The 25,368-nt window shown below is 44.7% G+C and overlaps 1 protein-coding gene across 6 annotated transcripts; it reads left to right on the forward strand.

Annotated features, from left to right (window-relative positions):
- Nucleotides 1–616: 616 nt before the first annotated feature.
- Nucleotides 617–24,948, forward strand: Gtf3c2 (general transcription factor IIIC subunit 2). Of its 6 annotated transcripts, none has more exons than XM_032908992.1 (21): nt 617–893; nt 994–1,334; nt 6,422–6,691; nt 6,843–7,164; nt 7,404–7,532; nt 7,853–8,129; nt 9,916–10,010; nt 10,281–10,358; nt 10,891–10,989; nt 11,641–11,868; nt 12,016–12,127; nt 12,306–12,414; nt 13,795–13,820; nt 14,149–14,278; nt 20,840–20,984; nt 21,071–21,232; nt 21,400–21,487; nt 21,726–21,854; nt 22,396–22,548; nt 22,640–22,747; nt 23,153–24,948. In XM_032908992.1, exons 3-21 carry the CDS (start codon nt 6,445–6,447, stop codon nt 23,369–23,371), a joined length of 2,856 nt encoding a protein of 951 aa, XP_032764883.1. In that variant the 5' UTR covers nt 617–893; nt 994–1,334; nt 6,422–6,444; the 3' UTR covers nt 23,372–24,948. The 6 variants fall into 6 exon arrangements, with proteins under 6 accessions (XP_032764883.1, XP_032764884.1, XP_032764887.1 ...); XM_032908997.1 differs by lacking the exon at nt 617–893 and adding an exon at nt 4,366–4,428 and having other exon boundaries at nt 1,186–1,334; XM_032908993.1 differs by having other exon boundaries at nt 617–1,334.
- Nucleotides 24,949–25,368: the final 420 nt, after the last annotated feature.

The following is a 25,368-nucleotide window of genomic DNA, read 5'->3' on the forward strand; positions in this document are numbered from 1 at the left end:
TGTTACTCCCTACAAAATGTTTAGGAGCCAATATCTAAAAGAGGAAAAATTATCTAAAAAAGGAAAATGCTGTCATTTGGGCATAAGGGGATGTTGGAGAACTGGGTGTTCTCTTTCTTTCCTTTCAAATTTTGGCTAAATCTCTCTTTTTCTTCTTCCTCCTCTTTTTTTTTTTTTTTTGGGCGGGGGGCGGATACAGGATTACCCAGGTAGGACCTGAAGTCCTGAGCACAAGAGATCTTCCTGGTTCAGCCTTGAGTATCTAAAGACTACTGGTGGGAGCCGACGAGCCCATTTTCTCCCTTCTTTATTTTATTTTATTTATTTATTTTTTGAAACAAGGTCTAATATAGAACAGGCTGATTTCCAACTTCCAAGTAGTCAAGGATGACTTTGAACTGTTGATTCTCCTGACTCCATCTCCGGAGTGTTGGGATTGTACGTGTGCACCAATATGCCCAACTTCCACACTTTTCGTAAATATTTAACCAAGGGAATTAATGGACAAGACTATTTAGAAAGGGAAAACCTAGGTTATTCCACCTCTTCTTGTTCACTTTAGTCACCCCTCTCCTGTGTAAGAGCAGACCTGTGAAATTCACATGGTTTTTAAAAGGCTCTGGAAAACTTGTTGCTCTAGTTTTCTCCATCGGAGGCCACCTCCCAGTGAGGGAGTGGCTTGAGTCCTGGGCTGACTCGCTCCTTTCAAAGCGCAGCCTAAGCTAGGCTCCCTCCCGCTTGTTTCTTCCCTTGGCCTATTTCCAAGCCCCCCTCTTCATTTTCTTCCTGTCTTGGCTCATTCACTGGCAGCAGAAAATCAGTAGATCTCTGGCAGCTGGCGGCGAAGGATTGTCTCCTAGTCCGTCGAAACTCGGGACTGCAGTTAAGAATCGGTGTGGTCTGGCTCTTTTCTCCATAAAGCCAGAAACCTGGGTGGAAGGGTAGGTCCGAACGCTCGGCGACAGCTAAAGCGCGACACTTTCCTCTTCAAAGCTTTTCGGCAAGGTTGCTGGTGAAGCCACAGTGCCGCGCAGGCGCCGACCTCCCCTTCCGGTCGCTGAAATTCCCAGAAGGCCCTGCAGTGTCCTAGGGCCGCGGAAGCCACGCCACAGCTTGAGGGAGTCGGAGGGCTCAGCGCTACACCGCGCCGCGCTGCATTATGGAACACAGAGTTTAATAGAAAGCTCGGCAGGGAACGCATTCCAGACCAAGATTGCGTTTACCTTGTCTCGGGGGCGGGGCAAGGAAGAGCCGATCAAGATTTCGTCATAAAACCGCGACCCGACAGGCGGCGCCATCTTCGAACTTGGACTTCCGGAAGGACTTTGGCGCGGGTGAGTGTACCGCAACGGGGTGTGCGGGGGACCCAGAATTACTCCTCCCATTCTTTTGCCGTAGCGCTAAGGCAATGGGAACAGATTCCCGATTCCTCTCTTACCCCCGCGCAAGGCAGCGCGCCTTCTAGCCTTTGCGCTTCTCCCCAAAACCGCCGAGCTCTCACCTCCGTCTCCACTGGGGCCACTGAGCATCCCCCATCTCTGCCAGCCGGTCTTACCTTCTTACCCCACTCGGCGTATGTAGCGCGGCAATCTGGGGCCAGGCTTCCGCGCTGCTTACGTTGAACTCGTTACGTTGAGCCTTTGGACTCTTGAACCTGCTGTTGTCCTCAGGCTTAGGGAAATCAGGGCTCGTCTGCTGCTCGAAAGCTGCCCCCACGGCCAGCATTGGGGAATGGCAGGTGGCGGTGTCTCGACTGATTGCAGTCAGTCCTGTTGTGCTCATTCCTACTTACTGTGTCCTAGCCTTTTCCTCCAAATGGCTCTTACCCCGGGGGTTGTGCCCCGCGCGCTGCAACCCCATTGGCGCAGCCAAGGGCCAGTTATGTTTCCTTGTCTGGTTCTTTTATCCCGCGGCAAGTTGGCCGTCTTTTGGACAAGACAGAGATGGCGACTTTACCTCCACAGGAGGTAATTCACTTTTCTGGAGAGGTTTAGGATATAACCAGATCTTTTTGTCCTTGGAGGCATATTGTCACATAAATTTAAATTAACCTTTGCTAACGTTACGTTTTACCGTTATCAACTGTAGTGCCATTTTCCTAATAAATTCGAGTTCTACTATTCAAATTTACATTCCTTAGTTTCTCGCAGTATCAACTGAAAATGTGAGTTGCAGGTTTTTGTGCAAAATAACATGTTCGTTTTTGTACCAGTAAAATTATCGGACATATCACCGTTGCATGATAGGAATACTCTGGGGACCGGTTATTAAACAGTGTATGTGAAGTGAGCCTGTGTTTAAGATGTAGTATTATCTAATTGTTTTTCTTTTGCCAAAGTAGTCAGGTTAGCAGCCTGATGCAGCAAGGAAAGCAGATAGTAAAAACTCCAATTAGAATTTACTGAACATTTCTTCCTTTACTGTTTAAAATTTGTATTGTAAGATCCTAAACAGGAATTCTACCACGCACTGCCACTGCCTTTCACAAGAGGTGAATCTTTAAAAGGGTTTTTTGGTATGTTGAGTCTGAAAAAAAGTTACATGCTAATTCGTGCATCGAGTTCGATGCATGTAGTAAATAAACCAGATAGGCAAATTCTTACAAACTTTCAAAGAAGATAGATTTTTGTCTTGGTTTTGTCTTTGCTACACTCTTGAGTTTTGTTTTGCAAGACTACTTTCTTTGAGACAGCTTTATATTCCTGGTTGACCTGGACTTCCAGATCCTTTAGCTTCAACTCCTAAGGGCTGAGATCATGGCCAACTGAAGCTTTAAAAATTTGAAGTTAGAACCTGTTTCATAGCTACAGTTGCCATAGTTACTTAATTTCAATTTAATGTTCCACTGTTGTAAATGATGCTAGTCTTTGATATACAGTTTCTCTATTAGAAAGTCTTCCTCCTTCCCTCCCTCCCTCCCTCCCTCCCTCTCTGTACTGGAGATTGAATCTAGGATTTTGGGAAATGCTAAGCAAGTGCTCTACTCCTGAACTATTTCTCTAGCTCATAGAAAAGAAAAAAAGTATGTGGATCTTAAACTTACATATCCAGGATGCCATACTGCTGCCTTTACTGAATGATGTATCAGCTTAGTGAAGGATTTCCCAAGGCTGTAATTCTTTTCTGATTTCAAGCATTTGTGAGAACTTTGAAGCAGGTCTGTTGCCTTTTCCTCTGTAGGCGACTCATCTCAAAAGCACTGAGATGAACAGAGATGTTCCCTTTTGAAATTTAGTGTTTTCACTCAGATAGTTTGCTGTAATAATTGTTTATTGATTTTCTTTCTTTTTCTTTTGTACAATAAGCCATTTCTTTATTTAATGTTTATGGATGTTTACCTGCATGAATTGTATGCATGTGCACCTTTTATGTGCCTGGTGCTCTCGGAGCTCAGAAGGCATCAGACCCTTTGGAATTGGAGTTGTGGTTGGTTGTGAGCCACCACGTGGGTGCTGGGGACCACCTAAGTCTTCTCGAGGCTCCTAACAGTGGAGCTACCTCTGCAGCACCCCAGTAAATAGTCTTGATTTATAAATCCAGGTCTTGCTTATTTCAGTATTTTGGAGGGTGAGAGTTTGAGAGGAGATGGGTCTCACTGTGTCCCTGCTGGCCTGGAAGTCTTCGTCCCTCTGCCTGTGATACTTTCCACTGCTGGGATTGCAGGTGTGCTGTAATCCCTCTCTTCTATTAAATTTTTTTGTTTTGTTTAAAACAGGGTCTTAGCTATGTACCTCTGCCTTTTCCAGTACTCCTAATGTAGACTAAGCTGGCCTTAATCTCAAGAAATTTAAAGCATGTGTCAACAGCCCCAACCTCTTCTAAGTTTTTTTTTTCCTCTTAAACACTGAGCTCTCTCTCATCACCTTGCTCCCCCCCCCCAATCTCATTTCTTTATTTGTGAAGCGGGGGCTCTCATGTTTTCCAGACTGTTCTTGGACTCCTGATCTCAGCACAATATTTCTCAGTCATCATACTTGTCTTCTTTTTTAAAACACAAATTTCTTAAATCAGGGATGATGGAGCACACCTCTAATCCCAGCAGAGGCAGGGATTAAAATTCTTGTCTGGTCAAAGGCAGCTAGGGCAGCCTAGTTTGAACCTGCCCCACAAACAACAGCAGAGCCTCTAGATTTATTCCTTGTTAGCTAGTGTCTTTCCTTCTCTTGTGTCATTAATGCCATGTCTGTCATGTCCTTACAGCTAACTCGTCAGTCCAGGGCTTTTCTCAGCCTCTTCATCTCACTGTTGCAGTGTGGTTTTAACATGTTCTTTCCCTTCTCTTGGACTTTAGTTTTTACTTGATTCCTTTCCCTGTGGTGTCCAGTTTACTCAGGCCCCCTGCCATTGTTTTCTTTTGTTTCCTAGATCCTGTAGTGTTTGTGTTTGCTGAAAACTTTCTTCTGTTTTCTGGAATAGTTCTTTTGAAAGGTACTTTTCAACTTTTTTTCTTTCTGTCCTGCCTGTGCATAGTCTCACATTGGATTTTTTTTTTGCATATTAAGGGATACAGACAGGTCTTCTATTTACCGAAGAACAATGAACACCATATACAGTATCGTTAGCATATGAGTCTGCATTGTATCCTCATCAGTTGAGTTAGAAGGTTTACTGCTGTCATTTATTTATTTTTTAAAAAGATTTTATTTATTATTATGTATAAGTACACTGTAGCTGTCTTTAGACATACCAGAGGAGGGCATCAGATCTTATTACAAATGGTTGTGAACCACCACGTGGTTGCTGGGATTTAAACTCAGGACCTCTGGATGAGTATTCAGTGCTCTTAACCACTGAGCCATCTCTTCAGCCCACTGCTGTCATTTTATAATCTAACTATAGCTACAGGATAGGTAGGGGCTTTAACTTACATGTTTCTTTTAGTATTTTTATGAGCACACCTTACCAATGAGACTGGTGAATTATTTATCTTTTAGTTATGTCTCAACTTATGGAGGTGTCCCTCCTGGGACTTGAACTATTTCTTTCCCTTTTGTCATAGGCAAACAGGTTGTCCTGACCCAAAACTGGACCCTTACAGAGTTGTATTTGCTCGAATTTTTGGTTTGTGGTCAATGTTTTGCTTCTGCCAATCTCCTTGGCCTGTGATTATATATCTGATATCTTTGGATTCATAAAGATAGAAAATACTTTAGTCTGTTATTTGGTGTGAGAAAGTTCTCTTAATGTGATAGGATAATCTTTACTTATGTCATAGACTATAGGCATCCACTATCCCCAATTCAAATGTAACATTGACGGCTAGGTTCCAGAAAACCCTTACTCTTGTTTTATTTCTTTTTCTGTTTTTAAGGCATGATCTCATATAGCCAAGGCTAGCCTTGACCTTCTTCCAACTTTAAAGTGCTGAGATTTCAAATTGCTCTACCCCACCTAGCTCAGTACAGCTCTTAATTCTTACAGAAATCTGTTCCTTTAGTAATGCTCACAGAAATGAATGTCACCTCTGGGTACCCTACTTTAGCTTGGTCTGTTTATAGCATCTGGCAGCTTTTCACGTTTAATAGAGTCTTGCTGTATTATACCCCACACTGGCTCCAAATTCTTGGGCTCAAATTATCTTTTTGCCTCAGCTTCCATAGTTGCTGGGACTTGGCACCATACATTCATAACTGCTTGGCCCATTATTTAGTCTGTTTTTTAGGAAGTTATGATTCTTACCCAGAGGTACATACTTTTTACTCCTTTTCCATTGTGGTGGGGGGAATCTGAATATGATTTATTATCTTACTTATATAATACTGACTTCCATGTCTTTACAACATATGAGAGGTATAAGTAACATTCATAGAGCATTTAATATTATGCTTGGCATGTAGTAAACATTTAAGATAGTTTGTTATTATCTGCTTACTTATTGTTTATTTGCTACATGAGAATGTAAAATCTCAAGAACTTAGTATCTTACCTGTTTTTTTCTTTTGTTTTCTGAAACAGGGGCTTGTGTGTACCCCAGGCTGGTTTCAAACTCATAGCCTCTCCTGCCTCAGCTTCCCAGGAGCTGGGATTACAGGTGTACACTACTATGCCCCACTCCTTTTTTGTCTTTACTAGATCCTAGAACAGGGCTTAACATAAGTTTGTGTGTTGGGGGTACGTTTATTTGTTTTTTGAGCGGGCACACATGTAGCGGACCATATGGAAGTCAGAGTACAACTGTAGAAATTGGTTTTCTCCTTACACATGCCATGCAGATCAGGGGGACTGAATTCTAGTCATGAGTCTTGGCAGCAAGCATCCTAACCTAGGAGGCCATCTTGCTACATCAGTAGTTATTTGAATGAATGAATGAATGATCAGGATGCTTGGGTCTCTGGTTATGAGATGAAGGGGTAATAGAGAAAAATCTGAGCCTCTACAAATAGCTTCTGTGTTACACTCATTGCTATATCTCTGTATGCAGGGCAGCCATTTTGGGGGGTGCTGATGGATACCTGCGGGGTCGGCTATGTTGCCCTGGGGGAGGCCGACCCCGTGGGGAGCATGATTGTGGTAGACTCTCCTGGACAAGAAGAACTAAACCAGCTGGATGTCAAGGCTTCCTCAGAAACGTCCAGTGTGGAGGCCTCCATCGAGATGTCACTACCTCCTCCTCTGCCTGGATTTGAGGATTCTTCTGACAAGAGGAGGCTTCCTCCAGATCAGGAGAGCCTCACCAGGTTGGAACAGCAAGGTATGTGCCTTGATCTCTCTCTCTCTCTTTGCTTAACTTAAAATGAGAGAGCAGATTGAGCTCATAGGTTCTTAAAAACTTGGTGCAGTATACTGTAGTCCAAAGAACTTGAGCTCTGACCCCATCTCACAGACCATATTCTTCTCTACAGATCTTTCTTCAGAGATGGCAAAGGTCTCAAACCCTAGGGCCTCAAAGCCTTCCGGGAGGAGAGGTGGTAGGACACCAAGAGGCGCTAAAAGGCCTCAGCAACGTAAACCTCCATCCGCCCCTCTGGTTCCTGGTCTTTTAGATCAGTCCAACCCTCTGTCCACCCCCATGCCTAAGAAACGAAGTCAAAAGTCCAAGGGAGACCTGCTACTATTGAAGTTGTCCAAAGGCCTAGATCAGCCAGAGTCTCCACATCCAAAGAGGCCCCCCGAGGACTTTGAGACCCCTTCTGGGGAACGACCCCGCCGAAGGGCTGCCCAAGTGTAAGGATTGTGGCGCACTGCCTGGTGGAGGGGTGGTGGGGAGGTGGGAAGGTTGGAGAGATGGGAAGATTGGTGAGGTATCAGGTAAGTAGGGTGGTATCTGGGTTCTGGGTGGGGGCAACCCATTAGCTCGTAAGAGCCACTTCTGTGGTATGTGTTGCTAACTTGTATCTAAGTAATTTCTTTCTGTACTTCATACTCCATCACATTTTGTTTGTTTTGTTTTTGTTTTGAGACAGGGTGTCGCTGCCCAACCCAGGTTGGCCTCGAACTTGCGATCCTCCCAACTCAGCCTCCCGAGTGCTGGGATTGCAGGCGTGCGCCACCACACCTGGCTCTCCATCACATTTTTCACAGACTTCCCCCAGGTCTTCATTGCTTTTACCACTCAATTTATTTCAGTGTTTCTGTGCCTTTCCTTCTTTCCCTTGCCCTTTATGTTCTATGTGGTAGGGTAAAGATGCACTAGCCTAGTGTTAGAAAGCCTTTCATTTTCCTTGGTGTCTGGCTTGCCTGTGCCAAGTCACTTAATTTCCGTGGATTTCTATTTCTGCATCTATTGGAGGGAAGGGGAGACTGGTAGCTGCTTCACAGCATTACTGAGATCAATAAAACAGTAATAAAGTCTAGAAATGTGGGCTCTGTTGAATGCTTGTGAGGATGGCTCTGACTCCACCCTGTCCCACAGGGCACTTCTGTATCTTCAGGAACTAGCTGAAGAACTCTCCACGGCCCTGCCTGCACCGCTGTCTGGGCCTAAGAGTCCCAAGGTGAGCAGCCCCACGAAGCCGAAGAAGACCCGGCAAGCAGCCTCTCAGGGTGAAGAAGATGGACGTGCTCGGGATGAAGACTTTGTTCTCCAGGTCGAGGGTGAGGATGAGGAAGAGAGTGAAGCCCCGAGTGAGAACTCATCTGATCCTGAGCCTGTCGCACCCCGAAGCACCCCACGGGGACCTGCTGCAGGGGTAACGTGAATTAACAACAAAAAGATGGGAAAATGGGAACTTTAGCATTCTGAGTACCCATGGCTAGCCAAAAATAGTAACAACAAAAGGAAAAACTTCAAAAATGTGAGGCACTGGAGAGGCTATACAGGGAAGAGTGTAGTGAATAGATTGCTCATCCTGGAGTATTCTCTACTGAAGACCACATGTGAGAACAAGGATCCTGCTTTTTTTTTTTTTTTTTTTGATCTTTTTTTTCGGAGCTGGGGACCAAACCCAGGGCCTTGCGCTTCCTAGGCAAGCGCTCTACCACTGAGCTACAGCCCCAACCCCAAGGATCCTGCTTCTTAAAGTTTTCAGTGTACTGAATGCCACAAAGTGACTTGGACATGGGGGGGTGAGGGGGGTACTAACTGTTCAGATTTCACAGAAGGCGACGACAGCAGAAGATGGAGTCTGGGATAATGTACAGTGATTGATGGAGAGGACAAAAGGACTTAGGTAGCTAGGTGCCGACACACACTAGTTTTGTTTGTTTGACTGTGATTAGTATCGGTAACATAAACTTAACATTTAAAAATGTGCAATTCTGTGGCTTTAAAAGTATCTGTACTGTTTAGTTCAGACTCATCTCCTACCTCAGTTTTCTTAGTCCTAGCATTACCAGTGTGGACACTACACCCTGCTTAAACAGGAACTTGGTTGGGTAGACAGACAAGGCTGCACACACATGTGTCCTTGCCCATGTATACATGTACAAGCAAGCATGTGGCCATCTCTGCTAAGGTGTGGACTAGACCTTGAATCTCTCCTCTATTGTTCTCCATTGTGTGTGTGGTTTGTTTTTTTTTTTAAAGATTGGGTCTCTTTCCTCCCTAAATGCTGGGCTTAGAGGCATACTTGGCCTTTTCTTTTGTTTGTTTGATTGTTTGTTTTTTGGGTTTTTTGTTTCTTTCTTTTTGTTTGTTTTTTGATTTTTGTTTTTCAAGATAGGTTTTCTCTGTATAAATCTCACAGAGATCTGCCAGTCTCTGCCTCCTAAGTAGTGGGATTAAAGGCACACAACACCATGTCTGACCTATTTATTTCTTAATTTAATTGAATTTTTTAGTTTCCTTTTTTGCGTTACTCCTAAATATAACTCTGTAGCCTACAATTTGTAAAAAAAAAAAAAAAAGTTGTGACTGAGTCAAGTTTATAATGATGTGACTTTATAATGGGGCTTAAAAGTGGTAATCAGGGCTGGAGAGATGGCTCAGCAGTTAAGAGCACCCGACTACTCTTCCAGAGGTCCTGAGTTCAATTCCCAGCAACCACATGGTGGCTCACAACCACCTGTAAAGAGATCCGATACCCTCTCCTGGTGTATCTGAAGACAGCTACAGTGTACTTATATATAATAAATGAATAAATCTTAAAAAAAAAAAAAGTGGTAATCATCCCTGGGCCATGGGTGAGATTCCAGGGCGGTGTCCTCCTCAACATGACCTGTCAGAGGAAGGGGATCTAGAAAGGAATACTGAGTGTGGGAGGAATAGGTGACGCTGTCCCACAGGGTGGGAGTTTGAGGACATGTAGGAGAGACCTCTGAGCCAAATGTTGTGGAGACTGGAGAAAGGCGAGCAGAGAATGTTTTTAATAGATATAGAGTAACTGGAGCACAGATCTCTTTAGAGGCTGATAGGATAGTTGGTAGGATATGTAATGCCAAGGAAAATTCAAACACTGAGAAAGAAAGCTCTCTTCTGGGACTTTTCTCTAACCTAGAATGTTCTTTTCTTTATATTTTCTTTACTTTGATCCTTAGAAACAGAAACCACACTGCCGGGGCATGGCTCCCAATGGCTTACCCAATTACATCATGGCTCCTGTTTGGAAGTGCCTCCACCTCACCAAGGACCTGTGAGATTGGGAATAAAGACAGGGCGGGGGAAGGGGAAGTATAAGGACCTAGAAAGAGAAGCCCTTGCTTATGTGTGGAGTGGTGGTGGTGTTCATTACTAAGGGACAGTGTTAAAAGGGCACAATCTCTTAATTCTTAACCACATTTCAAGTGCTGGTAGCTACTTCCCTCTAAACCACAAATCATTCCCACCCTCTGGAAAATGGGCTTAGACAGTGCTATTGAAGAGTTCCTCTCCTTTTCCGTTGACGACGCTTCTCTTTCTCTAGCCGAGAGCAGCAGCATTCATTCTGGGAGTTTGCTGAGTGGATTCCAGTAGCCTGGAAGTGGCAGTTGTTATCTGAACTGTAAGTTGAGTTGACGTCTCTGACGCTGTATCACCTCCCTTTGCTGTGATAAAAATGCCCTGGCCTGGCAAAAGCAACTTAAGGAGAGAGCATGTATTTTGTCTCACAGGACAAGGCTGCCGTCCATCATGGTGAGGCAGACCTAAGACAGCTAGTTACACTTTATTTACAGTTAGGAAGGAGAGAAGAGTGGGTGCGTGTACTCAGCTAGCTTTAATTTTATGTAGTCTGAGACGGACCCAAGCCTATGAGATGGTGCTGCCCACATTTAGGGTGAATTGTCTTATTTCAATTAACTGAATAAAGAAAATTGCTCACAAATATGCCCAGAGACCAGCCTAATCTAGGTGACCCTTCACAAGTGTGCCCACAGGCTTGCCTAGCGGGTGACTTGAGTCTTGTCAGGCTGACAGCATTAGTCACCATAAGGCTTGAAGGAGATGACAGACAAGTGATAGAACTCTAAGGTGCATGATGGGAATCCTGGGACAGCGATCTTTTCGGTTCAGACTGACATTTTTGATTCCCACAGTGAAGCGGCTCCCTACCTGCCCCAGGAGGAGAAGTCTCCCCTGTTTTCTGTACAGCGTGAAGGGATTCCTGAGGACGGCACAATCTACCGAATAAACAGGTAAAAGACAGCAGCAGCTTAGCCTTTCTCTTCTTCCCTGACACTGGAAGAGAGAAGTAAGAAACACTCATGTTTCAGGGGCTGGCAATTAGCCCTTTCCTCTCCTGAGTGCTGAGCTCTGTAATGCTCAGGATGAAGTCCTGGCTGGAGCAGGCTGATCCTCTCTAATACAGTGGTCAGCTTTCTCTGCAAGCTGGACCCAGGGAGGCTTGGGGGCCTTGGGAGGCCAGTTCACTTAGCATGAAACCAAGTCTTGAAAGATTTGAGGGGTTCCTTTCTGAGCAGGAAGTGGGGGAGGTGAGCAGGAGTTGTGGCAGAGTCCCGCTTCAACCAGACTCTGATTTTTAGACCTTTTTTTTTTTTAATTTTTAATTTTTTTATAAAGATTTATTCATTTATTATATGTAAGTACACTGTAGCTGTCTTCAGATACACCAGAAGAGGGCATCAGATCTCTTTACAGATGGTTGTGAGCCACCATGTGGTTGCTGGGAATTGAACTCAGGACCTCTGGAAGAGTAGTCGGGTGCTCTTAACCACTGAGCCATCTCTCCAGCCCTTTAGACCTTTGCCTAAGCCAGACATAACTTGTTCCAATGGAACTTCTCCATTTTGTCCTAACATTTTTTTGTTGCTCTGACTTTTCTCTAGATTTAGCTCAATCACAGCACATCCAGAGCGCTGGGATGTGTCCTTCTTCACAGGGGGACCGCTCTGGGCTCTGGACTGGTGCCCAGTGCCTGAAGGGTCAGCAGCCTCACAGTATGTGGCCCTTTTCTCCAGCCCTGACATGAATGAGACACACCCACTGAGCCAGCTTCATTCAGGCCCTGGGCTGCTGCAGCTCTGGGGCCTTGGGACATTGCAGCAAGAAAGCTGGTGAGGTGGGGCTGGGACACTGCCACAGGCAGGTGGGTGAGGGAGAAACGGGCAGGGCTTGTATTGGGCTGAGACAAGACAAGGAAGTGGAGCTCCATTAGTTATAAGCTCTTCCTACCCACTGTCTCCCTGTGTTTCTTTCTCCAGTCCTGGCAACAGGGCCCACTTTGTCTATGGGATTGCTTGTGACAGTGGCTGTATCTGGGACCTCAAGTTCTGCCCCAGCGGGGCATGGGAACATCCAGAAACCCTTCGGAAGGTACTTCTAATTGACTGAGCTAGCCTTGGGAGTTCTTAGGGTTGGAGGAAGGAAGGTTAGAGTGTGGCGGGTGGGTTTTTCCAGCAACCCCATGTCATGTTTTAAGGGACCAGAGCCTTTTTTCTGAGAGGCACCTGAAAGCAGCAAGCCTCAGCACAGATCTGCTCTCACCCCCCAGGCTCCTCTCCTGCCTCGCCTGGGTCTCTTGGCTCTGGCCTGCTCTGATGGGAAGGTACTGCTGTTCAGTCTGCCGCATCCTGAGGCCCTCCTGGCTCAGCAGCCCCCAGGCAAGTTGCATAGCTGCCATGGTAGTAGCCAGAGCTCACAGGCCTGTCTGCCTCCCGTGACCTCCACTAGTGTAGTCTCTAGCATGAAAGCATGTTCAGTTAAGCCTTTATGATAAGACTATGACTTCCATTGGTCATTTTTGAGTTCAAATTCTCTCTCTTTTGCAGACTAACTGCACCCTTTCAGCATTTTACCAGTCATTTCTCCCTCTTCCATATTCTGTGCCCTTGGAAATTGACTGTAAAGCATTGCTAAGGGTTGAGGCTGACAGGTGGTACTTACCTCTAGCTGGTTTTTTTTTTCCCCAGTGCTGATTTCAGGACCCCCCAGAGATCTATGTCCTCCCCCATACAATATCTTTTAGGAAGAGTCAAGAAAGGTAGATTCTGTCCCATCCCCCACCCCTGTCCGCCCTCGCCTCCCCAGTACTGAGTATTTAAGAAGAGGGCATCTGGGTATAAGCCCTAGGAGGTTTTGTATTTGGTGGTCTGACCAAAGGACTAGGTTGAGGTGGAAACAGGAAATCAGGCATGACCAGCCCTTTGACATTATGTATGATGTCATCTACAAAGTTCAGTCCCAGGAACCTCACAGTTAAATACCAAAAGAAAAAGAAAAAGAACAATCCGCTAATGTGTTGAGACACATTCTTAGCTGTTCTTGACTGCATGTGGCGTAGGGACTGGATATACCTTAGATAACTTCTTTAGAAAGTTTAGTTATAGCAGATCACTTAGGAGGCAGGCAGGCAGAGCTCTGTAAGTTCAAGGCTATGTAGGTAGACCCTGTCTCAAAAACATAAAAAGAAAAAAGGTTGATTATAAAGGGAGGTGACCTGGTAGATGTGGGCCAAAGGGAGGTACTTGTGTATTTCTTTTATTGTGTTTTGAGGCAGGGTCTCATGTTGCCCAGGCTGGCTTTGAACTTGCCCTGCAGCTGAGAATGATTTTGAACGTCTCCTCTTTTCATCTCCCATGTTCTGGGGTTGCTACCCCTGACTTTATGTATTTAATCCCATAGAGGAGGCAATAGGGCATGTTTACATAGGAATGCAGGATCAAGTCAATAAGGAAAGAACAAGTAGAGAATGCAAAAAACCAAAAAACCAAAACCAAAGTTTTAGGTAAATGAGCAAAGTTGTAGAGACAAAGAAAGAAGATATCAGGGTGGAGGAGGCAGCAGTTCCCACAGAAGGAAAGCTAGTGTTGGGGAAGAAGGTGAAGGCAGGAAGAGATAGGGTCAGAAATTATATGCTGAGAAAAAGGATGAAGAAGTCATTGCTCAAACATGAGATCCTGAACTCAAAGCAAGGCCTGAGTAAGAGCTCAGCCCTCTGGATGCAGAGCATCATGTTTACCGCCGATCTTCCTTCCCTACAGATGCTATGAAACCTGCCATCTACAAGGTGAGTGAGGAACCTGTTACCATACTTGAGGCACCGTCCTCCAAGAGCCTCTTTTTACAGATTCTACAGTGAGTCTTTCCCTTTGGAATGGGTCCCTTTTTGGATTAAGAACTGATTGGAAACTGGGTGGGGTGGAGGCAGAGACAAGTGGATCTCTGAGTTCAAGGCCAGCCTGGTCTACAGAGTTCCAGGACCACTAAGGCTACATGAAGGAACAGAAACCCTGTCTAAAACAAAATAAAACAAAAAACAAAAACAAACTGATTAAAGTTTTATTTCAAACAATAAGGACTTCTTAACCCTAAAGTTATCTCTTCTGTCCTTGCAGGTCCAGTGTTTGGCAACTCTTCAGGTGGGGTCTGTACAAGCTTCAGACCCCTCTGAGTGTGGTCAGTGCCTTAGCCTGGCTTGGATGCCTACCAGGCCTCACCACCACCTGGCTGCTGGATACTATAATGGTAAAAACAGAACGAAGACCTGTTGCTCTTTAAGCGTTACATGTGCTTGGGTTTGGATGGTGCTTACTTTGCATGGCTTAAGCCTTTTCATGTTCAGTCCCTAGCACTACGTGAATTAGGCATAGTGTTACATGCCTGGAGTCTTCATTCTTGGGAGGTAGAGGCAGGATGAGCAGAAGTTCATAGTTGAGGGTATAGCTACGTAGTGGAGCATTTGGTGGTCATCCTTGAAAATAGCTATTTTAGGCCAGCTATCTTTGACTTCTTCTCAAAGAAAAGGAAAGAGTGATGTGAACATAATTTAGTGCAGTCCTTTATGAAGATGAGATAACTGAATATTTGCTAGTTTAAAGAAAGTCAACTCAGAATTAAATGGAGGTGCTGGCAAGATGGATGGCACAGATGAAGATGTCTGCCATTGAGGCGCTGACCTGAGAGTGATCCCTGATCCCACATAGAAGGGAGAGAAGCAACTCCTAGGTGTCCTCTGACCTCCACATGCCAGCTAGGACATGCATGTACCATACATATCACAGACACACAAAATAAGTATGATTTTATTAATTAATAAAATTAAGCAGGGAATGTGAAGAGAGCTCAGTGGTTAAGAGTATATGCTCTGTCAGAGGACCATAGCACCAGTGTCAGGCAGCTCACTCTCTTGTAACTCCAGCTCCAGGTCAGGGCACCCATGACATACACATTTAACATTTTTGTTTCTTTTTTTAAACTGGCTGACAGTGACACACACCTTTAATCCCAGCACTTGAGAGGCACAGGCAGATGGTTCTCTGAGTTGGTGGCCAACTTGGTTTACAGAGCAAGTTCTAGCAACAGTCAGGATTATACAGAGAAACCCTGTCTTGCAAATAAGCAAACAAGCCACACACACACACACACACACACACACACACACACACACACACACTTTTTTAAAGAGTTGGATGGCTAAATAAATAGTCCAGAATATATTGGTACTTGCTGTCAAGCCTGAAAACCTGAGTTCAATTCTTAAGACCCACATGGTCAAAGAGGAGAACTAATTCCTTCAAGTCAAGATGTACTTCTTCGTACACAGGCTACACTACACACATACAAAATAAATAAATGTAATTGTGGTCGTTTGAATAGGTTCGGCCCCTTGTAGATTCCTATGTTGGAATGCTTGGCCACAGATAATGGCATGACTAGAAGGTGTGTCCTTGTTGGAAAAAGTGCAGTCACTCTGGGTGGGCTTTGAGGTTTCCTGTGCTCAAACTCCACCCAGTGTGGAACAGTTCAGATCAAGATGTAGAGCTCTGGGCTCCACCAGCACCATGTCTGCATGCACAGTGCTACATACGCTTCCCACCATGATGATAACGGACTGTAAACCAGCCATGGTTCGAGTTGCTGTGGTCATGGTGTCTCTGCACAGCAATAGTTGGTACCAGGGACTAGAGTATTCTTGTGATAGGCCTAACCATGCTTTTGTTGGGAGAAATGTGGATTTAGGGACTTTTTGGAAAGCAGTGAAATGCTTTAAGTGGGGTTTAGTGGGCCATACTAGCAGAAGCATGGAAGACAGTGGTGTTGAGGGTGATTGGAACTGTGGGAGGTTGACTGAAGAGATTTCAGAAGAAAATTTTAGTTTGTGTCCTAGAGACTATTCTTTTGATATTTTGGTGAAGAATGTAGTTGCTTTTTGCCCTTGTCTGAAGAGTCTGCCTGAGGCTAAAGTGAAGAGATTTAGATTAATTGCATTGACAAAGGGAATCTCAGAATAGCCTCGCATAGACTTTGTCCTGTGGGTCACTCTGTGGAGAACCTTTTGATCAGACATAGAAAACTGAGAAAGGAAAAATACACAGTGTATATGCTTTAAAGATTAAAAGGGCACCAGGAAGTAGAATGGAGCTAAATCCTGTATTCAAATATTAAATGGAATTAAGGAAGTGGTGACCTCAGGGCAAGATCCCACCCAGCTAAGCTTATTGTTTATAAGTTTGCAGTTAACAAGGGAGAGTTTTATCATGTTAGGCATTGTTATTACCTGGTTATTGTTTTCATTCAGTCAGAAGGAGATGTGATTGTGAGTCTGGTTGACAAGGGGTGGATTATGAGGGCTAGTCTCAGTTCTCAGCTTGACTATCTGGAACAAACTACAACCCAGAGTGGAGGGCATACATATGATCCAGATCTTAATGCTGGGAGATACAGGCTTGTGATCCAGATCTTGAGGCATAGTAGTCATGTCTCTTGTGAAAAGGAATTACAGAAAAGCCTAGGACCAGGCATAATCCCAGCACTCATGAGACAGAGGCATGCAGCTCTCTTGAGGTCAAGGTTAGTCTACAGAACAAGTTTCAGGAGAACCAAGTTTAGGCAGTGAAGGAAAATCATTGAACAGAAAGCTGGTGAAGATGTAATTGAACAAGAGGACCATGTACCAGTCCCAGCAAAGCAACAGAAATCGACAGCTTCTGCCAGGGTTCTGGCTTTAGAGTCAATAGTAGACAGGGTTACTGAGACAATTGATGCTGGTTTGCTGGAGCTAAGAAATTAGAAGTGATTAAGAAGATAGCGTTACTGAGGTGGAATCTGTGATGTGTTCTCAGAGCACAAAGAAGCTCTGGTCCAGAGATAGAAATCATGGTGGCAGTTGAACTTGATGTATAAGAATCACCCAGGTGGTACTGGTTTTGAAAGCATGAGGGGTCATGACAAGTAGCTGAGTTTTGGCACTGTGAGAGGCCAAGAAAGGTCATTGGTAAATGTGCAGTCTCAGTGGCAGTTGAAGGCCCTGTCATGCAGAGAAGTTGAAGCTGAGCGCCATGAAGAGAACCTATGAGGGATTGTGAAAGTGCACCCTAGTTGTAGTGGAAGACCCCAGTGTAAAATTTGGGGGTGCAGTACTATGAGATTACCAGCAAGAACAGCAGCAGCAGTAGAGTGGGGTCAACCAGACCCTGGAGTGCTACAGAGGGCAGAGCTGGAGAAGTGATGCAAGCCCTTTGGAGGAGCCTAGAATATCATGTGGATCCCAGACATTGGAACAAGAGCTATAAAATTAAAGTTGCCTTGGCGACCCCAAGATATTAGAGATGCCAGAGCCGGGGGGCCACCTGCTGGGGAAAGCTACTAATGGAGTTGACCAGCCAAGAGAAAGAATTGTAGTCAACAAACCTGAAAAGGAGTTGGTCATCAGACATGAGATGCAGAGTTTGGAGTTTGCCCGGCTGGTTTTGGTCTTGGCTTTGGTCCATTACTTCCTCACTCTGACATTTTGGAATGGTAATGTATATCCTGTGATGTTGGAGATACACGATCTGCTTTTTGATTTTTGACTTTGTAGAGGATTATAGTTAAGAGACTGCATGACGCTCGGAAGAGACTTTGAACTTTGGAATTTTAAATATTGTGATAGATTATGGGGACTTTCAAAGTTGGACTAAATGCATTTAGCATTATGTTATAGCTAAAAGCCTGCAGAGGCCAGGGAGTGGAATGTGGTTTGAATAGGTTTGGCCCCCATAGATTCATGTGTTTGAATGCTTGGCCATATGGAGCGGCACTATTAGGTGTGGCATTATTGGAGGAGGTGTGGCATTATTGGAGGAGGTGTGGCCTTATTGGAGGAAGTGTGTTACTGTGAGTAGATATTGAGGTTTCCTATACTCCACTCAGTGTGGAACAGTCTTGGCTGCCTTCAGATCAAGATGTAGAACTCTCAGCTCTTCCAGCACCAAGTGTGCCTTTATTTGCCTTTATAAGAGTTGCCTTGGTCATGGTGTCTCTTCGCAGTGATAGAACCCTAACTGAGACAGGAAGTTTGAAAGATAGATGGACAAAACTGATAAATACAACAGACTATTCAGCAATAAAAAAGTGATGGTCTCCTGACACATCTCCTGACACATGGAAACATCTAAGACAATCACTGGAAGAAACTACCTACAGTCACAATGCCTGCTGATTACTGGTATGGTATTTAGAAAGTTGTTTGTCTCGCTCAAAATAGATGCAAAGAGTCATAGGAATGTTAACATTTATGGAAACACTTGGGTTCTTGTTGGTGGGGTTATCTCACTATACAAGTAGCTAGCAAACTCATGGAATTGTGTGCTTGAAATTAATATGCTTCAGATAAATGCTTCCATTATAAAATAGAAAAGAGAAAAATTCTCTGAAAATAAGCACACAGGAGTTTAAAGAAAGACAAGTTTATAGAAAACAGATCATACTATATAAGCTGTTTAAAAGTGTAGAGAGCTGGAGAAATAGCTTAGCAGTTAAGAACACTGGCAGCTCTTTCAGAGGACGTGGGTTTGAGTCCCAGCATCCACATGGCAGCTCACATGGTGACTCCAGTGCTAGGGATCAGTGCTCTCTAAAGGTGTTGGGGGGGGTTGGGGATTTAGCTCAGTGGTAGGCGCTTGCCTGGCCCAAAGGCGCAAGGCCCTGGGTTCGGTCCCAGCTCCGGAAAAAAAAAAAAAAAAAAAGTGTTGGGGCCTAGTGGTGCAGGACTATAATCTCATCTGCTGTGAAGCCTGAGGCAGGAGCACCAAGTTCAAGGAATGCCCAGGCATCTTAGACCATATCTCAAAAGTAAAAGGTTAGCAAGTGCTTTGTAATATTCATAAGGTCCTGGGTATAATCTCCCAGTTCCTCAAATAAGTATAATTTAAAGATATTTAATTACATATCTTTTACATTTATTTGGGGGGAGGGTGATGGGTGGAGTTTTGAAGATTACTTGTGGAAGTTGGTTCTTTTTTTTACCATGTAGCTAACCCCTAGTGTTCAAACTCGGGTTGCCAAGTTTGGCAACAAGTGCCTTTACTGCTGAGCCGTCTCACCAGCCCTGCCTTTATTGTTTTTAAGTGACGGTTTCATAATTATCATAACAGTAGACTTTCTGTCAGAAAGTTCAGGCCATTAGCACCTTTTTAACCTTCCTCTATCACACTTGTGTCTTCTGTTATTCTTGGTGGTATTTCCTGGTCAGGATACATGCTTCTTCTGTCTTTACATCCTCCCAGGACTGGTGATGGAACTCAGTCCTGTGTGAGATAATTGCTGTGGTTTTAAGTGCTCTGATGATTCTCTTCCCCAGGCCCCTTTGGCTCGTTGCTGGGTTGTTTTCATTGCTTACCTACAAGTCACTATATTCTTTTTTGGTTTTGTTTTCCAAGAAAGATTTATAAATGCTTCACTCCCTAAGTTTATGTATACAAGGGGTTTTAGCTACAGATATGTTCCTATTATGGATTTTTTTTATTATAAGATTTTTTTTTTTTTTCTATTTTTTGAGCTGGGGACCGAACCCAGGACCTTGTGCTTGCTAGGCAAGCACTCTACCACTGAGCTAAATCCCCAACCCCTTATTATAAGATTTTTAATATCCTTTATCCTTTATTTTTATCTGAATTACATTTGAGCACCTCTCCTTTGCCAGCCTTGTCAATCAAATTTTTTTGTTTGCCATTTGTTGTCTTTTCCTCTATACTTTGTTACTTTTATTATTCTTGTACAGAAGAATTAGATAATGCACCAAATAGAAAGGATTTTAGACTTTATGAGCTATTTTGCCATTGTTGGTATTAAATTCTGCTATTTGGATATGCAGTCAACCCTGACTGAGTAAGTGTGATTGTTTGTTTCAGTGGAATTTACTGAGGCAGGCACCTAAGCCAAGTTTTGGGGCTTATAATTATCATCCCAACACAGTGGGGGCAGAGCAGAAGCATGCGGTGAGTTTGAGACCAGCCTGCATACTCAGAAGCTGGCTCAAAGGAGCATTATGCAGTGAGGGTCTAACTCCATCCCTGTGAAATGGAGCACTTGCCTGGCATGCATGAGTACTAAATAAAGAAGGCAGTACTCTATCTGTCTGATTTGTTGGTTATAGTTTGACAGCTGCTATTCTAAAGGAGTTCTGTTTTGTTTTGTTGAGGTTTGGCTTCAGAGTGCCCCAGGCAGATCCTCCTGCCTCAGCCCAAATTCGGAGATTATAAATATGTCCCCCCATATCAGCAGATATGCACTGTTTTAAAATCCTGCTCTAGGAGATCCAGAGCCACCTTCTGGCATCCATCTGTACCTACATTTACATATGTACATACTCCCACACATAATTTAAAAAAATCTCTATGTAGCAGCCATCAGATACACTCAGAGTGAAACCTTTCAAATGTGGGTCTAGGATTCCACCGCCATTTTTTAGTTAGTGTCAGGTTGGGTATTTGAGCTGAGCTGGGAGGGAGAACTGAGCCCGTCATCATTGTCCTGCGCTTTCACTGCAGTGTGGATTTGAGAGTAGGAGGCAGTCTGGGATCTCAAAGGAAGAAATAAGACCACAGAACCAAGAGCCTTCCTAGTGTAGCAGAACTCAACCCTCCTAGTGTCAGGGTGCTTTAGTGCAGTCCCTCACGTGGTCTGACCCCAGCCATGACATTTCGTTGCCACTTCGAAACTAATTTTGCTACAGTTATGAATTGTAATGTAAATTCTTTTGGAGATAGATAACCCATGGGTCAAGAACTGCTGCTCTGATGTCTCCACATTCTATCTCTACTTTAGGCATGGTAGTTTTCTGGAATCTTCCTACTAACTCGCCCCTCCAAAGGATACGACTCTCTGATGGCTCCTTAAAGCTGTACCCCTTCCAGTGTTTCCTAGCCCATGACCAGGCTGTTCGTACAATTCAGTGGTGCAAAGCTAACAGGTACAGAGTACGAGGGCTGTGGAGCGGGGAACTGTAGCAGGCCCACTCTTCCATACAGGCTCTGATCTCACCTCCCATTTTTTCAGTCATTTCCTGGTGTCTGCAGGGAGTGACCGGAAAATCAAGTTCTGGGATCTTCGACGACCTTATGAACCAATAAATTGTATCAAGCGCTTCTTGAGTACAGAGCTTTCCTGGCTGCTCCCCTACAATGGTGTCACAGTGGCTCAAGACAACTGTTATGCCTCGTACGACAAGATGAAGATATGAGTTCTGGGGACAGGCCCTGCGGGTTGGGGCGCGGAGCATGTCAGATTGTGGGACAAGGAGGGTTGAGTTTGTTGGCTGAGGTATCAGAATTCTGGAAGAAACAATGCTCTTAGAAAAAGGAAGGTTTATTTTCTTTCTCTTCTAGTTACGGGCTCTGTGGAATTCATTACATTGATGCGGGTTACCTTGGTTTTAAGGCCTACTTTACTGCTCCACGGAAAGGCACTGTCTGGGTGAGCCTCTCCTTTTTCCAAGTTTCAGTAGCAGGAAATGGTCATTTGCTCACTGTAGTGAGGAGCAGACAGTAACAGGACACCATTCAGGGCACAGGAGGAGCAGGTGTATGGTAACTGTGTGGTTAGGGACAAGAGTGTTTTTTTGTGTGTGTCTCACCTCAACCTCAGACTATTTAGTCATTATCACAGGAGTGAATGAGTGGATGGGTGAAATCAATATGTCTCTTCCTATTAGAGTCTTTCAGGTTCAGACTGGCTTGGGACAGTAGCTGCAGGAGATATATCTGGGGAGCTCATTGCAGCTATTTTACCTGACATGGCGTCAAACCCAATCAATGTCAAGAAACCTGCAGAAAGAAGATTTGTAAGTCTATGAACATTTGTCTATTAGATCATAGTCTGGCCAGCTCAAGGTAGAGTACAAGCTAGTGCTCGTGCCAGCCTCTGACACTGTCCTGTTGTAGCGAGGACTTATGTATAACCTCCTCTACCCTGTTAGAACTGAGCATGTTTCCTAAAAATTGTTACTGTCATTATACTTATTTCATGTGTATGAGGTTTGGTGTAGCCAGAGGGTGACCTTGGAGAGTCCGTTCTCTGTCTCTGCCTCAGGTCATCAGGCTCACAGCCCTGTGCCAGCCTCAGGGTGTTCTTTCTGTTCTTGAGACTTGGCCACAGTGAGCCGGTTTCCTTCCTGCTTTTGTGTTGAGTATTTAAAGTCTGTTTTGAGAGTTGGCTTAGCATGTAGAGACACCAGCTGCTAAGCCTCTCTGAGCTGAGTTTGTTCCCCAGGGTCCTCAGGATAGAAGAAAGAATTGACTCCCATGCATCCCATAGTATGTGCGAGTGCATGCAGTTATAAATAAAAAAAATTTCAGATGCTAACCTTACGGTTTTCTCTTTAGCCTATATATAAAGCAGATCTGATACCATACCAGGACAGCCCCGAAGACCAAGACTATTCCTCGACCTCCTCTGAGACCCCCAACCCTCCCAAGGCGAGAACCTACACTGAGACCATCAACCACCACTACCTGCTCTTTCAAGACACAGATCTGGTAAGTCATGACTACAAGTCATTGTGACATTAGGAGAGATAGAAACCTTAGGTAACAGGGAGTCCTAAGAAACTCCACCTATGTTTCCCAGAGCTCCTTCCACAATCTGCTTCGTAGAGAACCGATGCTTCGCATGCAGGAAGGAGAAGGGCATTCTCAGCTTTGCCTGGACAGGCTGCAACTTGAAGCTATTCACAAGGTGAGAGCTTGTCTTCCATCTCTCCTCCCCCACTCTGTCTGTGATCAGTGAAATGAGAGGTTCAAAGGCAGTGGAGATGGCGGGAGGGGAAGCAGCCTTGAGTCTCTCTCCTGGGTCATGGTATACAGACCTCATTCACTGACTGTCTCACATGGTCCAGTTATCCTGATTGTGACTTTATTTGGTTGGGTGGTTGGGTGGTTGGGTGGTTTTGATACAGGGTCAGTGGCTATCCTGGTCACCTCGTAGACTAGGTTGGCCTCAAACTCACGGAGATCTGCTTGCTTCTGCCTTCTGAGGGCTGAAGTTAAAGGTGCAGTGATCTGTTTTTAAAGCTCATGCAGGCAGGGGTTTGCCCAAAGACACAACCCCTGAGGTTCTTACGGTTTTCTCTTCTCTTCACAGGTACGTTTCAGCCCAAACCTGGACTCCTATGGATGGCTGGTATCTGGGGGGCAGTCAGGGCTGGTTCGGATCCATTTTGTCCGTGGACTCACCTCCCCGCTGGCCCACCGTGTACAGCTTGAAAGCCGAGCCAACTTCAATGCTATGTTCCAACCATCCTTTCCAACTGAAGGGCCTGGTTTCTCTCCAAGCAGCCATTGCCTTCTCCCTAATCCCTAGTCTGGTCCACACAAACTCTTGGATTGAAGTCTGCCAAGAACAAATGGCCCCTATGCACAGAGCATAGGACCTGGGCCCTTCCTGGACAGTGATGGTGCCAGGCCTACATCTTGAGGCCTACATGCCCCAAACTCCTTAAATCCCTCTCCTTCTACAGACTTATAGTCATAGCTCCCTGCAGGTAGGGGGGCTCCCCCTCCACAACAATTCCTATGCCTAAAACCGTGGCTCACAAGAAACACTCAGGCCAAACCTAGGCTTGGGAGTCAAATTGCTCATATTGAGCATATGTGAAGGAGGTAAAGCTAAGTAAAGGCACTGGGTGTTTTTGAGAGCACTTGTGAGTGGGTGTTTGGAGAGTCGGAAAGGACATCTTCATGAAGGCTCCTGTCTATTTCCAGGATTTGATATTATTGCCTTCCAATCTTCCTCTTTAGAATAACCAACACACAGGCCCAGTGGTGGGGACAGTAATTTATTGGACTGAAGCTGCTCATAACTTAACTGTAACCGAGGAGACCATAAGCACCTGCCAGTAGGACAGCAGCTAGCTCTTAACTTGTTCCCAATCACTGACATGGGACACTACTTGAACACTCCTAGATAGTGTTTTTAAAATTCTTGAAGCTGGGTATAGTGGTGCATACCTGTAATCCCAGCTCGTGGGAGGCCAAGACAGGAGGATCACAAGTTTGCGTTCAGTCTGGGCTATCTCATAAAACCAAAAAGTTAAAAAAAAAAAAAAAGAAAAGAAAAGAAAAAAGAAAAAAAAAGATCTTCCTTTATATCAAGTCAGAGTATACCTCTATTAATTTTAACTGATGGGTGTTAGGAAATAGTCGTTCTTCCCTGCGGCTGCCCTTTTTAGTACTTCACAGTAGCTATCATGTGTTTCCCAAGTCATTTTTTTCTCTAGATTAAATATCTTTAGTTATTTCAATCATTCTTTTACAAGTCATGATTTTTGATCTTTATGATATGGTCACATTGCTGACATATTAAACATGTTTAAACTCTGTATAGAAAGTATTTAGAACCCAATAATGTATTGTTCTCTCAATTGAGTCCTCTGTGGATAGCTGCACCTCACATGACTGATTACTGCCTTGAAAACACAGGCAGCCCTGTGATGTGAGATTGCCAGATCACAGCCAGGGGACACATTGAAGTATACAGGCTGAGGTTGGGAAGGAAGTAGTTAGGCCATCTTAGGAAATAGGAAACAAGTAGCCTGTCTCCTCTTAGATGGGATGCAGTTGACATTAGTATTGCCCTAAACGAAATCTAGACTTTAGAGCACTCAAGATGGGTCTGTTATATCTGGGGACAGCTTTCTGCCTGAATAGTGTAGAAGATTTGTCAAATGCCAGAAGGTTTTAAGAAGAGATTTAAGTAGTTGCGTCCCCTTCCTATACAGAAGAGGAAACAGACCTGTAGGACACAAAGGTCCTTACACAGCAGAAGGACCCACAACTGCATTAGTGTTAGGAGCCAAGTGTTGTACCACTCTGTTGCGATCCAGCTCAGGCTGTGTCGGGCTTGCTTTTTGAACTAATAAAGAAGTGCCTTCCATTGCAGAGAAGCTTGGCTTGTCCTGCAGAGCAACCCATTGACACAGCACACCTGTGTTTCCCTACTTCAGTGGTAGAGAAGGTGGGATCCGGGGGGAACTAAAGCTGCGGCTGTAGGCTTGTGCCAGCAACCCTGCTCCTGGTGTTCAGTCTTGAGCTCAGAAGTAAATGTGGGCAGTATTTCCTGCTGTTTTATGCACTTTTCCATGAGCCTTTTCTCCTCGGTCCATTTTTCTCCCTACCTTTCTTACCATGGGTCTATACTCTTGGTTCTCACTCTTCTTCCTCTGCCCCTCAGTTTATTCTGCTGCCTTCTCCATCAACACCTAAATCCTCTTTATCCTCCAAGATCCCATCTTGGCTGGGATGCGGCAGTGGAAGAGCATGTACTTAGTGTGTACAAATCCTTGGTTTACTTCCCTCACC

Source organism: Rattus rattus, chromosome 7 (assembly GCF_011064425.1).
Source record: "Rattus rattus isolate New Zealand chromosome 7, Rrattus_CSIRO_v1, whole genome shotgun sequence".
In the NCBI taxonomy this organism is placed as follows: domain Eukaryota; kingdom Metazoa; phylum Chordata; class Mammalia; order Rodentia; family Muridae; genus Rattus; species Rattus rattus.